The 17,608-nt window shown below is 40.3% G+C and overlaps 1 protein-coding gene across 3 annotated transcripts in view; it reads right to left on the bottom strand.

Moving 5' to 3' along the window:
* Positions 1–200: 200 nt before the first annotated feature.
* Positions 201–17,608, bottom strand: part of SLC25A27 (solute carrier family 25 member 27) — a 28,280-nt gene continuing 10,872 nt past the window's right edge. The window contains exons 6-9 of one of the 3 annotated variants that reach the window (XM_027958343.3): positions 16,296–16,380; positions 11,343–11,435; positions 10,637–10,739; positions 201–4,590 (exon numbers count right to left, since the gene is read on the bottom strand). In XM_027958343.3, the coding sequence (XP_027814144.1) occupies positions 4,534–4,590; positions 10,637–10,739; positions 11,343–11,435; positions 16,296–16,380 (338 nt within the window). In that variant the 3' untranslated portion in view covers positions 201–4,533. 3 annotated transcript variants of the gene reach the window in all.

Raw genomic sequence — 17,608 nt, 5'->3', positions numbered from 1 at the left:
TTTTAAGCAACAAAGTATGTGTTCTTTTTGCTAATAGAAACATTTCAAATCTGACGTTCTAAATTAAGCTACTTTCTGTTTCAATTTTGAAAAGTAAAGATAAAGCTTTAAAAATCATCTCTAAATTTGTTATTATTTGAAATTCAAAGACGCACCAGGATGAAATCACACGAGGACAAAACAAAGCCCTTGACAACCCATTAGGCATTTTAAAGCATTTATTTTAAAAATCAGAATGATGCGCTATATTTACTCACATATATTCCTGTTTGTTACCAGATATTTTCAGCAAACAGACATCTTTAAGCCTCTTCATCTGCTTTTATCAAACCTTCAAAGTGGATCCTGCTGCTGTTGACAATCACAGCAGCCCGCTAGGGGTAAAGTGTGGGGAGAGAAAAATAATCACATACTCCTCAGAATTCAGAAATAGTAAAACACTTGAATGGGTAAAATGTACATACAAATAGTGACAGAATTTTCATACACACTCTAAAAGGAAGAATAATATAAACATATCACATATTTATTAATTGCTCATCATCCAACCAAGTATTTTGTATTTAAAACTATCAAGTTCTAGATTTTTGAAGGAGAGCTATTAAACTGATGACTACTTCTTTAAAATTACCTGTTTAAAGACACATGATCTTTTGAAAATGCAGTTAAGCACTGCATATGGTAAGGAACTGCATGAAATTGAGTGTTACTGACCTGATATAATTATCCATAAGGTAGGAAGAATACAGCATATGACTTACACGTGTACATGCTTTTTTCTCTCCACCCACCCCCACCCAATCTCTGAATTCAACGGATTCCTTCTAATTGACTTCTATTTGAAGTTTTAAAGAGAAACAGAGACGGTCCTTGCTTGCAAGAGTTCATTCATCGAGGGGAAGCAGACCCACGTCCATGCAGACAGACAGACATCCGCAGGAGGGGAAGCCATAGGAACAGAGGTGTTGAAGGTCTTCAGGTCTTCAGAGATCCTTCTAGATGTTAAAGTGAAGACGAATGGGTAGTAGTGGTGGGCAAGAATGTTAGGCAAAGAGCACAAAATGAACATTGCCTGGGAAGCTGCCAAATGAAGAACATCTTCAGGGGCGATGCATTTGTGAGGAGGTTGAGTGTGGATGTGCAGCGAAAGGCAAATATTAGAGAAATGGGTTGAAGCCAGGTTGAGAGGGGCCTGGATACACTATGAAAGATTTTAATTTTTCTTGTGTGTGTGTGAAGGAGTAACTGAAGGTAAGAAGGTGGGATGACATGCCCACTGTTGCCTGAAGGAAGATGTGTCTGCTGCTAGTTGAAGGATTTCCAGCCACATAAAAAGCTTGTATTCTGCTCTAAGTCCTGAATAAAACTCCTCATCTTAAAACATGAGAAATTAAATAAATCCAGGAAAAAGAAAGTCCCAATAATTTTAAAAAATCTTTTCTTTTTTTAACATGACATTAATATAACGACCCTCTTCAAGTATATGTGCAAGATTCAAGAGTTCAACCACTTCATCTTAAAAAGAAATGGACCATCAAGAGAAATGAAGGGACTTGATTATACTACTTTGTCAGAAGTAGAACCCCAAATGTTGGGTTGGCCAAAAAGTTCATTTGGGCTTTTCCACACCACGTTATGGAGAAACCCAAATGAACTTTTTTGACCAACCCAATAGGATAAAGGTCTTGAGAATCCAAGTTCAGCCTTTTCTCCACATTTCCTGGCATTCAATAATATATGTATTTTGGGGAAATCATTTTTAAAAGAGTTCTGGTTTAACTGAGGAGAAGAACATCAAACATTTTCACCCTCAAGTAACCACCAAGTATTAAAAGATTTTTTTAACCAACAAGTGTTAAATGAAAAATTTTTCCAGTGGAGGTCCTAAGGGAATCTGTTTTCATACATAAGTGGTTATGCCTAAAAATTTAAAGATGACAGAAAATCAGTTTCTCATTTAAAACTTCCTTGAATTTGTCTCCTTCCTTTTTTCTTGGCACAATGAAAGAAATTTCAGACTAGTCTTTTGATAGTCACAGATCTTCAAATAATGAAGACAAAATTATTTGATTCATACCATCTGTAAATTTTGTTGAGTACCTAATGGCAAATAAATGCTACTAGCCCTACCACTAGTGGCTTATAATTAAAATAGGATTTGGAGCAGTTGATGAAGATACATTATTCCTCACTGAAAGCAAATTTAAGAAATGTTCTCTATTTAGATATATGCTAATTCACTTATAAAGAACAAAGAACTGTATATAATTAAAAATAAGAACACGTATATTTTTTCAATGAGAAAAAAATCATTTGGGAAGGGGAAAAAAGTGGAAGCTAAGCAGAGGAAACTTAGAGGTTAAGTATTTTTGATACTGAGCTGCAGATGAACACCAAGCACAATTATGTTACAAGAAAGTGAGACTGAAGTGTTAAGTGAGGCTGAAGTGTTAAGTGTTAAGTTACAAAATTACTGAAGTTCTTTCTTTTATTTACTGTGGGTTATTCCGGAGAGGAACAAGACAATTTCAAGGTGGTAAAATGAAGCAAAGTTCCAAGATACATTAATGAAAATGATTTCACTGGAAAAGCATGACTGTGCTAGGATATACGTGTCATCTACAGGATTTGGTCAGATTCTCGGGGGTCTTCATGTTTTAGCTGAAGTGTTTTAGACTCCATTCTAGAATGTATGCCAAAGGCAATTCAAATTCATTTAAAATGTCTATGACAAAAAAAATGCCATAAAGAAAATCCTGTTCTTAGAAGATTCAATAGTCCTGGACTGGGATGTTACAAAAATGCCATGAGACATTTACTCAGTACCTAATTAGTGTATAACAACTATACACTGTCAGTGGTAACAATAATTAGAAGATCTGTATTTTTATCCTGATTCTGCTACTGAATAAATTATGAGCATGAACAACTCTACTTCTCCAGGCCTCAGTCTCCTAACATAGAAAATAAGACAGTTAAACCAGACCATCCCAAGGAGTCATTTCAGGTTTTTTTTTTTTTAAATCCAATAATTCCAATCCAGACATCAAGGAATAGTCTCACTATGTAAGCAACGCTTTCACCTCAAGCCCCTCAAAGAATAAAGTTAAATAAGTTTTTCCATGGTCCAGTTTGCATATAATTATTTTGATCTAATATTTACTTGATTTACAAAATGATAAAATATACACAAAAAACAAAGTTTCCTAAAGTGGTTCCAATACAGATAATTTGAGAACTTAAGTACATATTATTATTTTAAGTATATTTAACAACTCAGTTCATACAGGTTGACAAATACAATGGAAAAGTAGACCACCTAATGATTTTAAGAGATTAAACTCCACGTTCTGTAAATTCTATTAAAAAAATAAGCCACTACATATTAGTACATCACATTAATATATTTTAAAGTATACGTTCCCTCTTAAATGGCAGTGATTATACATTAGGGCAACCACAGAGCACTTGTAAACTTTTTTCCCTTCAACATCATTCATACCCATGATACATCCTGTTTGGTCAGCGCCAGTGTCTCTCTTGGGTCTGAGCTTTTGGAGTTTTCCTATTTTGACAGTTATAGGCTTTTCCCATAACTGTAGCTATCCATCCAGAAATGCCCAGTGTCTGAGGCTGGGGGAACAGGTGCCACAGAGGTGAATGTGAAGAAATCTCTCACCTTTCTAAGAAAAGGGATATGATTCAGTGACTGGAGACATAATTGTGTACCACAGGCAGTTTATACAATCACTTTTTAGGCAGGAAGCTTTGTCAGATTGAGTAAGACAGCTTTCGTGTGATTTCTGAGTTCTCCCTCCCTCTCTCTCAGGCCCTTAGAGTTAGGGAAGGGGGGATTAAGAGAGGCTGTATGTCGGCTGACTTCATGTTACCTTTGCTGTTAAATGCCACTGAGAGACTGATGATACCAGATGTCTCTTTATTAAAAGGACCTGTCCACCTGAGCTTTAATCAAATAAGCCCCGTTTTTCATATATTGAGATTCTTGAGAGCTAGTGACAAATTCAGGCTGAAACGGGATATAGCACAAAGCAGACATTCTTTTCTGTTTTCATTCAGATGTGGTCTGTGGCTGCCAGGAAGTCTTTAGCCGATGTGGCAGAGACCTAACCAAGGAGCACAGATCACAGGGCACTGAGGGAATGAGGCTTCTTCCCTTGAGATCCAGACTTTTTTTTTTCACTCCCCTGGCAAGAAAAGGTGCATCAACCTCCTTCAACACTAGGGAAACTCAAAATGTTTCTTCATTCACCTCCCTTCAGTTTATAGTATATGCACTTTAATGACAACAGAAAAGTGAATTATCAGATTTCAGTTGTAAATACTGACACAACACGTTAAGTATATTCCTTGGTCCCTATGTACGGATGTATTTTTCCACATCCCTACTGTCCACTTCAGGTCTGAGATGCTGTCTCCCTTCTGGCACTTTCTCCTCTAAGCAGGCTCTAGAGCATAGCATCTCAAAGCTTGAATCTTCTCGCTCAAGTTAAGTGGTCAGGATTTGATCCTTCCTTAGAAAATGCTGTGCTGGGGTCTCATTGGGTGGTCTTGTGTGATCCAATCAGATTGCTTGTGAACAAAAAGAGGAGTCAAAGAGAACTTGGGTTTCCAGGTAAAAATAAAGTGCTGCCCCCTATAAATCACAGTCTCTGTGGAGTAAGGTGTCTTCCTAAAGAGGTAGAAATAATAGGGGGTGTGTGTTGCAGATGCCCGCATTTCAATGATACTGAACACTGTATCTTTAAGGGCTTAAAATGGACTGACTCCACTCATCTCTCTGATTTTTTCATAAGTAAGCCAGAACACCAGTGACCAAGGGGTCTGAAAGATTAACCAAAGAAGTTAGTGCATATTTCAAAGCAATTATAAATCTTCTACACATATGCATACACATCTTTGAATGATGAACTCATTTTGAATCCACTTAGGCTGAAAACAAATATTTTGGCATTTCACCTTTCTAGAGCACCTTATCATTTACAAAGCATTTTCAGGTCTGATTTGTCACAGATTTCTCCAAACAATTTACAATGGAAAGGAAAAGTATTGTTACCCCTGTTTTACAGATGAGGGCACTAAGGCTTAGCAATCAGATGCCTGCCAGCATGGTGGAGTTGGACCTTGGGCTTCTGACTTCCATTCCAGGGTTCCTTTTACTGACCATTACTGGATAAAAGGCTAGGATTCAGCATGCCTGAATTCTAGGCTGGGCTCTTTTCTTCTACATGTAGTTTGTGTAATGTATGGAGCATGACAAGGAAGCCTTGAAAGTAGAGATGAAAGATTATCCTTTGAGAATTTGATCATAAAACCAACACCTGGTATATCACATAATGAATATAACAATGCACATGAAGTGGGGAAAAGGGCTTTCACCTCAGAAAGAACTGGCTATGAAGGTGTCACTGTGCCAAAAGGAATTATAAGGGGATGCTGCTGTTGCTGCTAAGTCGCTTCAGCCGTGTCTGACTCTGTGTGACCCCATAGATGGCCTCCTACCAGGCCCCTCTGTCCCTGGAATTCTCCAGGCAAGAACACTGGAGTGGGTTGCCATTGCCTTCTCCAATGTATGAAAGTGAAAAGTGAAAGTGAAGTCGCTCAGTCGTGTCCGACTCTTATCGACCCCATGGACTGAAGCCTACCAGGCTCCTCCGTCCATGGGATTTTCCAGGCAAGAGTACTGGAGTGGGGTGCCATTGCCTTCTCCGTAAAAGGGGATGAGGGTTAATCAAGAACAGAAGATAAAAATGCTAAAGACACAGATGGCAATCACAGAGGAAACACTGGAAGTAATCATCAGAGAAAATATGTCTTGGAACCACTTCTTATCTGGTTTGGTTCCTAAGTTATGGGTAATATTGATCAGAGAGAAACTCTAATCACACTAGAGTATAGAGAAATAAACCTAAGCAATTAGAGTGTAAAATGTATTTGCTTAGAGTGTTTATAAAGCAACATTTATGTCATATGTGTTTAGAAATGTTGAGCAAGTTATACTAGTAAACTGAGAATTCACTAGTGACTTTAGGAGAATACACCTTTGGTCAGTTAAGTATATGAAGATATAGACAAAGAAGCTGTGACAACACCACAGTCTTGTGACAATAAAAATGAAGTGAGCCAAGGATATGACTGCAATTGGATCTAGAAGCAGGGGTCTCAGTTAAGTATGGACTAGGCAGTCATTCCTGATGGCTCTGGTTATCAGACTTCTTCCTCACAGCAGCCAAACTATATGCGAAGGAAATAAATATTAATCAGGGATTGAGCAAAGCGAGGGCATGCTATCTCTAACTAGTGTAAGGAACTGGGATTAGGTTTAGCTGGGTTTTGAAGAGTTAAAGAGGGAGAGCCAAATAGCATGTGCAGGATATAGACTGGATATACTGAGCCTCTGCAGAAGGGCATATGGCCAGCACCTTCTTTTACTTGTTTCTTCCTCACTGGCATAGTTGTACCACTGAAAAGAATCCAAGTGTGTATAACGCCATGTTATCATAACTGCTGGAAAAAAATTTTTTTTCTCTGTGCTTTTTACTGTGGGGTTGAACACACAGGGACTCTTGAGTTGATCTTTTTCAATATCAAGTTTACAGATCAGCTCTTCCTGTTATTATTATTCTGTGTTCAGCAGGCAACCTTCTGATTATGACTTGGCTCCCCTATAGTTTGAATTTAACTATCCAGAGGACTTCAGCATTGAGATTACTGGCCAGATCTATTTCTCAGTGTGGATGGGCCAATGTTGTGGTCCAGTCATCGGTTTCAGTGAGTTTGGCTGAAGGGCAGTTGTATGTGCAAAGGCCGATTTACTTGGAAATGCTCATGAGTCAACAGGCTTCTACGCTCAGGTCCTGTGCTGTGGCTAATCAACAAAGCCACGCCACCCTGGTGATCTTGGGTGGTTAGCCAGTCTGCTCCGGTAACCTCTCTTCATCACCATGCCCTGTCTCTGTTTTAAAACTTCCATAATGAGCTGCAGGACCTTGAGATACTCAGTATACCATCTTAGTTAGGACCATGGGTTTAGTTGGAGTTGAACAAATCTGCAGTAGATTCCCAGCTACATGAACTTGAGCAAGTTTCTTATACTTTGAGCTGTGTTTTTCTCATCTGAAAAATGAGGATCACACTACCTGTAATGTTAGGTTCTTGTAAGACTTAAAAAAATTATGTGTGTAAAGAGCTTAGCACAAAGCTTGTCATGCATTAGGTATTCATTCTGGGGTCATTTATACTTCCTGAGTCTCACGTTACAAAGACAATGGGTCAGATCAAGTGGTCTCAGTGCTCCTTTATACTGGGCTGTTCTCCATCACCTCTTGGTTTCGTTTTTCATCCCTGGTCTCACCCATCCTCATGGTCTTTCCCACCAGAAACGTCAAAGTCTCGTTTCCCTTCTCTCCCTCCTTCCCTTTCTCTGTCTGATCCGTTTGACTCCTGTGGAGTCGAACACAAATGTTCTTGAAATCCACCTTCTCTCCATTTCTACCATCATCTCCTGGCTAGACCACCTCGAAAACTTCCCTTCTTGCATTCTAACTTTCATGATAGTTTCGACTTTGCTGCCACAGTAGACTTGTCCCCAAGCAAATATTAGCACATGGCTCCCGGGTTCAAACAGGGGCTTGCTACTGCAGTTTCACCTCAACTACTGAACTGGCCCCCCAGGTCCTTCTCAGCCTGGTGCCTAAATGCTCTTCTATGTGCTATTCCAATCACCAGCCCTCTGAGGACCTACAGTCTAGCCACGCAGAATTTTCTGCAGTTCACCAGACATTTTGGGGTCGCCCGTGACGTGCTTATGTTGCTTCCTCATGGTTTTCTTGACAAACACCTACTGATCCTTCAACGCTCGGATCAGGGATCACCTCTGGGAGGCCTTTTGGGACTTCTCAAAGAGTTCAAGCCATTTTTCTCGACTATGTTTGTCTCCATGTTTTGTTCACAGCACTGGCAACCCTCTTTAGTAATCTGTGTCCTCTGAAGCCCGACTGCCCGGGTTTGAGCCCCTGACGCCAGTAGTTAATGACCACCTAGCCTGGCCAAGTTACTTAGACACTTCACTTTAGTTTTCTCCTCTATAAATGAAATATATGATAGTAACCTTCTAAATAGATTGTTGGGAGAACTCAAGGAGTTAAGCCATGAATATGATTAGGACAGCACTGGCCATATAGCAAGTGACTTCATAATCTTAGCTTTATCATCTCTGTAATGTTAACTACATACGTTTCTATCTTCTCCCATCACATTGTACGCTCCTTGAGAGCAAAAACATACACATCTTATTCCTTTGTGTTACCAGCACTTATAATAGGACCTGGTTTATGCAGGCCAGGTCATAATCTTCCTTTCCATTAAATATCCATAGATTTGCGATAACTTCAAAGTATAATCAGGACAATGAAAATAATCTTTTAGAGCTTAGGTGTGCTTTTGTATCAGATATCACCAAGGGCTTTGGCTGTTAGTTTCATGTTAATAGATAGATACCTACTACCCTTGGAGATGTCATTTATCCCCAATGCTTCAGTTATTATCTGTGTGTAGACGGCGCTCAGGTCTAATTCGCCATCCTCATGATTCTAAGATCCAGGCCAATATATGAAGCTAGTCATCTAGCTATATCTCTTCTTAGATGTCCTGCTGCTGCTGATGCTGCTAAGTCGCTTCAGTCGTGTCCGACTCTGTGCGACCCCATAGATGGCAGCCCACCAGGCTCCCCCGTCCAGACAAGAACACTGAAGTGGATTTCCATTTCCTTCTCCAATGCATGAAAGTGAAAAGTGAAAGTGAGGTCGCTCAGTCATGTCCGACTCTTTGCGACCCCATGGACTGCAGCCTACCAGGCTCCTCCATCCATGGGATTTTCCAGGCAAGAGTACTGGAGTGGGGTGCCATTGCCTTCTCTACTTAGATGTCCTATGAGTATCCAAAACTGAACAAATCCAAACTAGACTTGAGATTCCACCACGAAATCTTCTTCCCTGCAAGTGATCCCATTTTAGGAAACTACATCATTGGTTGCTCAGGGCAGGAATCTGGGAATGAAGCTCAATTTTCCTTTGCTTCTCCAACCATTTCCCCATCTCCATCCGGTTGTGTTCTTTTTTATCTCCTTTCTATCCCCACCCCTCTTTTTTTTTTTTTTTTAATCTATCTTCTTCTGTCCCCACTGTCATATTCTAGTCTGAGTTATCATTATCTGTCATCTGTCACAACTGGTCTTTCATCAACCCACACAGCAGCCAGAATGATCTTCCTAAAAGCACACGTCATCAGGCCAATGCCCCTCCCTCTCAGGGACCATGAGGCCCTCCCAATCCCACCCCTGCCTCTCTCTGGCCTCACCCTGGTCTTCTCTCCTCCACATCTCTGTGCCTTGGCCAGCTGGCTTTCCTTGAGTTCTCTGAGTGCATCATGTCCTTTGTCTACTCCAGCTAGTTCCTACACCCAGAGTGTTCTTTTCTTCCCTTTTAACCTAGTTAAGTCCCAGTCATTCTTCACATCTCAGTGAGAAATCATTCTCCAATGAGGTTTACTTAACCTCCTAGCTTAGGCGGTCCTTACTTGCTGCCTATTCTGAAGGCACCATGACCCTCCACCTTGCCCCCTCCCAACTCTTCACTCAGGGATTGTCTTGCCCTAGTCTGGAAGCTCTAGTACTGGAGTAGGGACTGAAGCTCTGAGGTTCCTCCTAAAGTCAGGGACGGAGAAGAGGGCTTTGTATGGAACACGTGCTCAATTCATATGATTATTCTATATTGTGTAAAGCATTGATTGAATTTCTAAACCTGTAACTCCTATTTTTTCAAATATGTTCTAACTCACAAAATACTCGAGTGCCTTGTTTTTATTGTATTTGTTATGTTATTTAGATAAGTCTATCTAACTCTACATGTTAATTCACTTTAGTAAAAACACAGTATCCAAACCAAGTGAAAATGATATGATGTCTTCTTCCTAAGCAGAGCTTTGTGGTGACAGGTATTAATGGGTGGTAGTGGTGGTTTAGTTGCTATGTCATGTCTGACTTGCTACCCCATGGACTGAAGCCTGCCAGGCTCCTCTGTCCATGGGATTCTCCAGGCAAGAATACTGGAGTAGGTTGCCATTTCCTTCTCCAGGGGATCTTCCCGACCCAGGGACTGAACCCATGTCTCCTATATTGCAGGTGATCTGCATTGCAGGCGAATTCTTTACTGCTGAGCCACAATGGATAATCCAATATTTATCATCAAAGTAACTAATTTTGTTTGAAATAGTGACATTTTCATAACAATGGTCTCTAGTATGAAATCTGTATACCTGTCTCAAATTGCAATATTTTGGCTAAATAGCAAAAGTCTTTACATTTCAGAACAATCTATCCACTGGCTTTGTAACATCAGACTATCAACCTATTCATTTCTGATGTAACTGAATTATTTTACTTTAATCTACCAAAGGGGTTGGAGGTAAAAGAAAACAAAAAGAGAAAAGAAAGAAAGAACCATGATTTGGGGGCAGAACCATGCCAGAAGCCAGGAGTGAAAAGGGAAAATATTGATAGACGAAAAGTAATGTAAGTACAATAAAAACAAAAACAAATGCAAGAAAAACCTAACTTTACCATTCGAAGCCAAGATGGTAAAAATCCTTTATAGAGACTCAGGAATCCTTCTCCTTGAACAGCTTGAATCAAGCAGTCAGTAGATGATTTATACAGAAGGCCCCTAAAAAGGAAAGAAGACAATTTTGTTAAATTTCCTACGTGTAAATAGATGTATAAATAAAATTTAAAAAAATAGTCTAGGAAAACTTATTTAACTATCTTCTGCTAGTTTAGAACAAATAACATTTGTGCTTCTGTATACATAGGACACCTCTTTTGAGTTTAAAGATATTTTTCAAGGTTGGTTCTTGGGATTCACTCCACCCTTGGTCTGATAACTTAGAATTCACTCCATCTAGTCTCTTCAGAGAGAACATACTGTTTTATAGCCAATCAAATTACCCATGTTACTCATAAGTCATGAGCTTCTGAAAAAATGCCCTGCAAATTCTTAACAAAGTATATTTTCAAAAACTCTATGAAATCAAGTCACAATAAACACCTTGTGTCTAAACAATATGATGGTTAAATTAGCTTATTTCCCCAAATGCACAGTACTTTTCCATCAGACACAAAGTGGGTAATTGCATAAAAACAATTTCCTGGTTGAACACATGTAAACACAAAAATACATTTCCAGCAAGAATAAATATGAGGAAGAGTCTTTAAAGAACATTGTTATTATAGACATTCAGATACATGCAGACTAAGACTTTCTATCTACCTTCCTTGTTTATCTCGTGGTTGATTCATTATTCGGCTTTTGATGACATCAGCAGGTGTTCCCAGAATAGAAGCTACCAGTCCAGAACATAAACTGTAGATACAAATAAATGAAATTGAAAGGTGGTATGTAGCAGCTTCCAAATTTTAAAGAAGGGGGATTTGATATTTGGAAAGAATGAAATACTAAATCTAGTCCAATAATATTCTTCGTAGTGATGCTCTTTTAGCTTAAAATCAATGATAAATTCATTCATTAAAGAGCTAAAAAAAATTAAAACAATATCTAGTCAACAGATATACACTGAACATCTGCTGGAGGCAGGTACTTTTCTAGGCAGTGAACAAGACAAATAAGATCCTGTCCTCAAGGTACTTAACTGGGGAGAGGCAGAGGAGAAATGAATAATTTCAGGTACGCTTAGTGCTGTGGAAAAAAAAAATTAAATGAGATCACGTGATAGGGATTAACCAAATGAGAGGCAGTCATGAAAAGGCTCTTGGGTGAGAGCAGATCTTGACATAGACGGTTTCTTCTCACCAGCCAGATCAGAGACTAAAGATGCAGGCCGAGAAGGCTGAGATTTTATCTTCAATGCAAAGGGAAAGGATCTTAAAGTGGGGGGGCAGAAATCACATAATCACTCCTTTTTGAAAAAGGCTTCCGGTCAGTTATTCAAGACAGACAAAATTGATGCGGCCAACCCACTGCAGACTAAATCAAGATTCTTTTAAATGAGTGACTCAACAGTTCAGAGGCCACCAGCAGCCCATTATGTATTATGGGCACGAGAAAGGCAATACAGGAATATGACTGACATCCCATAACCCGAGAAGCCATTAACTGCTGTAAACTTTTCCAGGAGAAACACAGATGACGAGAAGATGGGTGGTCATTCTGAATCAAGCGAAATGAAGGCCTGAGACCCAGAAGTTGGCAGCTGGGTCCAGAGACGGGAATCAGGGGGGCGGGAAGATTGTCTTATCTTGGGCTAATGGAAAGCTAGAAAGGAAAACTGTGTACAACTTTTATCTCTATAAGGACCGCTCACTTCCGGGCGAAGCAAAGCCTTTGAAGTTTCTGAAGGCTGTGTAGTGGGGAGGTTGAAATTGCATTAGGAATCTTCACACTCTCTTACTTTGAACTGCTGGAGCAGCAAGCACCCAAGTTCTTTTATGACTCTTTCAGATCAGGATTGATCACTCAAAGGAGAAACATACTTCAGGAATACCTGAATTCAAGAGAAAGAACCCATATAACCCATTTACATTTTCCAGCAAGTGACCCGACTGTGTATATAACTCTTCTTGGGTCTCTGTTCACACGACAGGCCTATGTGCAAAGAACTGCTTCACCATATATATCCCGGGAGGGATATATTTAACATTCTTTCTTTTAACATTTTTAACATTCTTTTAAAATTCTTTCCTATTTGTTCAGATCCTCTGAAAGTCAAGATTTAATATCACAGTTCCCCAGGCCAGAATACTGAAGTGGGTAGCCTTTCCCTTCTCCAGGGGATCTTCCCAACCCAGGGACTGAACCCAGGTCTCCCATATTTGCAGGCAGATTCTTTACCAGCTGAGCCACAAGGGAAGCCCAAGAATACTGGAGTGGGTAGCCTACCCCTTCTCCAGTGGATCTTCCCAGCCCAGGAATCAAACCAGGGTCTCCTGCATTACAGGCAAATTATTTACCAACTGAGCTATGAGGGAAGCCCTCATTTTAATATACCTTCATTATTTTTACATAGAAACAGGCAACCAACTACAAAATTCACCTACATTCTAAAACTTAGTCTACTAGAAACAGCATGCAAGACCAGTCAAGAGATGAGAAAAACAAAGAAGACAGAAAAATATACACAATTTCCCCTTTTTGACTCAAAAGGCTAGAAAGAAACACTATGTTTTCACCGGTTCACTTGCTTCAGAGAGGCTGGGTGCCGGCTCAGCTATACGTATGTTTCAAGAGTGGAGATTACTTCTACCAGACTGTTAATATTATTAATAAATTCTACTTTTAAAAGATAGGCAGCCCTCATTCATTAGTAGTCATTAATTAATGTACTTATTAAAGGATTTGTTTAACCTGTATAATAACCACATCAAGGATCCCCTTTGGCAACTGTGGGCCTGTTCAGCACACAGACACCTTGGGGGGCAGCTGCCAGTGGCCTGCCTCATCCTCCTCTTATCAAATTGTTTGCAGGAGGTAGTGTGATCTGGCTAGGCTCCTTTAAATATTAAGACAGCAAATACTGCATTAAGGAGGCCTCAGGTAAGGTCGTATCTAGAGTCAAAATAAGACAGAGCCATAAAAGTTACATCACTTTCGCTTAGATACTTGACAGGAACATGGCTACTTTTTGCTATTGACCTTTATCACTCCTTGCCAGTAATACCCGCCGAGTGAAGCCCAGTATGTTCTTAAGTGATGATAGACAGAGAATGATTGGGTACGTCCTCTGTTCTCTCCAGGAGACCAGATGGCTCTGTGCAAGGCTAGTCTGTATTAGTCCACGAGCACGGTTTCAGGATAAACAATCCTCTTCCGCATCAACTAAATAACCATGCTCATATATGATCTTCATACAGTGTAAGCTAATCTTTTGCCCAGTTTCGCCTCTCAACAGCCTCATGATTTAAAAAGAGGGAAAGGGGGACTCTTCTGGTTTTCCCGTTCTGAGTAATTTCCTTTCTACTTCCTCCTATATTAACATACCCTTGCCACCTGCCTCCCCATCTCCCTAAAATCCTAGCCACACGTCTTCTACTGCTCCTTCCCTGCCCTAGAACTTCAGCATACCTACACCATTGCTTTTAGTAGATGTGCTGCTCAAGTGAGCACAGACACCATTGTTTTTAATTATGGTAAAATACATATAACATACAGTTTACCCTTAACCATTCTGAAGCACCCAGTTCCGTGCCTGCACTATTTTCACTCCTCTTCTTCATATCAAACTCCCTTCCCTCGGATGCTGATGGCTCCTATAAATCTCTCGATTGCACAGCTGCAACCCTCTTTAGACCTCGGTGAGCACTCATTCCACCCTGTGATGCAGCGTCCAGGACTTCTGGATCACACAGCACTGTTTACCTACCCAGGTGTGAGTTCATGGACAGCAACTTTTGAGCTGCCTCACGGACCACACACACTCCCCCTGACCCTATTTAAAAACCTGATCCAGTGGGTAGGGCTAAGAATGAACCAAGTACCAATCATCTCAGCACCCAATGATCTCAATCATTTGCAAAACCTGAATTAGAGAACATAGGGTAAACTTATTTCAGTTAGGGCTGAATATAGTCATGGGAAATCTTATGTCTTTCCAAAACAGGCAGATCCATTAAGTGGAGCTGTGTCTATTAGGCAGATTTACATCTGTTGGGAAATCCCTGAATCTCAGGTTAGAGGTGGTATTTCAAAGATCATTTGGGTAAAGACAATGAAAAAGAAACAAAGGTAACCTCACTGCGGAGCTGTCAGAACTGAATATCCTGCTCCCAGAATAGATGGCAACATTGGAACAGCAAAGTCCCTTGAGAGTTGAGACTATTTCACAGGATGACTTGACAAGGAAGAACAGGGGAAGAAAGTCTCACAAGCAGAGAGAACAGCATGAACGGAGACAGTGAAGGGAAGGTCATGTTGGGTACAGATATGATACATATGTTTATAGGATGGAGGCCCCAAATCCTGTTTGCTTTGAAGGAGGCGGTTGGGCTATTGGCTACAGAAAATATGTTATTGCTTGTGAACATACCTGGATGAGATTTTAGAATATGAAAGGTGAGCAAAGATAGACAAAATGATTGCCCTAGCAGCATGAAAGATAACACTTATTTTAAGAGGACAAATGAAGAAAAACTATACTAAGAATATAAAGTTAAAGTGAACCTAAAATTAAGAATCATTTCTATCTAGAGCTATAACTCTAAATATCACTGACTTGGCACTGCTTAAACAGTTTTGTGTGCGTGCGTGCTGAGTCGCTCAGCTGTGTCTGACTGCTTGCGACCCCATGGACTGTAACCCACCAAGCTCCTCTGTCCGTGGAATTTTCCTAGGAAAAATACTGGAGTGGGTTGCCATTTCCTACTCTAGGGGATCTTCCCAACCCAGGGATCAGACCCACGTCTCTTAAGTCTCCTGCATTGGGAGACAGATTCTTTACCGCTGTGCTACCTAGGAAGCCCTCTCATACAGTTTTGGGGTTGTCTAAATAGCATTAAGGGTTCTAGAATTTGCAAACAAGATCAGAAGCTAAACAGAATCATAAGGCCACTCAACATCTATAAAGTAACTCATCTTAATGGAGAATCTGAACTTGTGTTGCAAAGAATTTAAGCTGTTTCTCCTTCCTAGGAAGCACTTTTTTTATCATGTCTCTATCCATCAAGAGCCACAGCCCTTCCAAACACTTATCTAATCCTATCTCCTTTATAGGCCCTTCTAAGTGGTTCTTTTTTTCTCCCTTCCCTCCCTGCTGCCCAACTCTACGGTAACTAGTCCCTTTCTTTTAGCACGTACTGTGCAGTGTTTTTATACTTGTTTTGGTTTTCCCCCTGGTAAACTCCCTGGGAAGCAGTGTGGTTTACCTTTTGTATCTACTGCAGGCCTTGCACAGTGTCGTTAATGCAAACAATGCTCAAACGTACCCACTGAATTGAGTTGGATAATCAATTGTCAGAATCTGACCCTGGGATAGCCCTACCGAAGTGCAAATATTTGGGGAACTTTAACCTGAAATATCCTGCCCCTCTCTTCCACATTTTAACTGCAACACACTTTAAGAAAACTGCTCTTTATAAAGGTACTATTGCCTTTCTTTAAGGGTGTTATCACTAGGTTCCCAATCAGAAGAGATAAAAGTTAGAATTTATGCCAAATATGGAAGAAAGAGTGAGACAGGAAAAAATAGAAAGAGACAAATTAAAACAGACTTACCTTGATAAGCCATGAGTCACGATGTTGTCCTCAAGTGGAGTATTCAACACCAAGTAGTGTTTTACTGTGTCGTAAGTGGTTAAATCTGGCAATACATAGAGAAAGAAAGTTTAAATGTCATTCACTCAACAATGAATGTCTTCTGTGTCAAGAATGTGCTAAGCGTGGGACAAGAATGTATACAAAGATGAAAGATCCCATTCTTGTCCTCAAGCAGAGAAAAGCAGAGCGACAGAGGGAGGGGGAGGAAAAAAGGAAGGGAGACAGACACTCAATTATATCATCTGAACATCTGAATCTAGCTTTGCTCAGAGTCAGCTCAACCCCTGCACTCTTCAGTGCTGGAGCTCACGAATTCCTTTTTTAGCCTAAGCTAGGCTGAATTGAGATTCTATCACTTTAAACAAAAGATCCTGGCCATTATTCTACATTAAGCTTTTTGTACTTTTTTTCTAATGACAATGAAGAACTGTTGAAAGGTTTTAAACAAGGGAGGGCTAGATCACAATCATGGAATTTTATAAAGATTACCTACACCAAAGAACAGGGAAGTGAACTGTAAAGAGCTAAGAATGGGTAGATATATTTGCTCATTCACCGGACATCTGAGAGCGTACCATGTGGTGGGCATTATTCTACGTACTGGGGAAAGAGCCATGGACAAAAATGAACAGAATCGCCATTCTTTGTTGAAGGAGGAGACAATAAACAAGTAAGTAAGCCACGTGGCATTTCGGATGGCAGTAACTGCTCTGAAGACAAATCAGGCAGGAAGAGGGGACAGAGAGGGTGTGAGGGTGGAGAAGGATGGTTCGTGTGAATTTTAAATAGAACAGCTGGAGATGACCTCAAAATAATATTTGAGTGGAGACCTTCAGGAAGTTTGAGGAAGTAAACTTTGGAGATATCTATGAGAAAGTGTCCTAGGCAGAACCACAGTAGGTCAAAAAGGCAAAAAGTCAGCTTTGTATGTTAGAGGAACGGCAAGAACGCTGGTTTAACAGGAGCAGAGGAGGCAAGAGTCGGAGAAGGGGACTGGGGCAGAGGAGTGGCTGACCTGGGCTAGTATTTACAAGATGACTGTGATAGTCTACTCAGACTATCGGGAGACAAGACACATTAGATACGACCACTAATTAGATTAGAACTACGGTTCTTCTGGTAAGAGAGTGGTGGCTTGGATACTGGGGTGTGGAGCACTGGTCAGATTCTGAGTGTCTTGAAGACAGAATCAACAGATCAGCCAGCAGACTAAATATGGAGGGAAAGAAAGGAAGCAAAGATGACTACAAGGCTTTGAGCTTGAACAACTG

Source organism: Ovis aries, chromosome 20, assembly GCF_016772045.2.
Source record: "Ovis aries strain OAR_USU_Benz2616 breed Rambouillet chromosome 20, ARS-UI_Ramb_v3.0, whole genome shotgun sequence".
Classification (NCBI taxonomy): Eukaryota; Metazoa; Chordata; class Mammalia; order Artiodactyla; family Bovidae; genus Ovis; species Ovis aries.
Note: the sequence above shows the minus strand (reverse complement) of the source record. Positions and strands in the feature narration are given on the sequence as shown.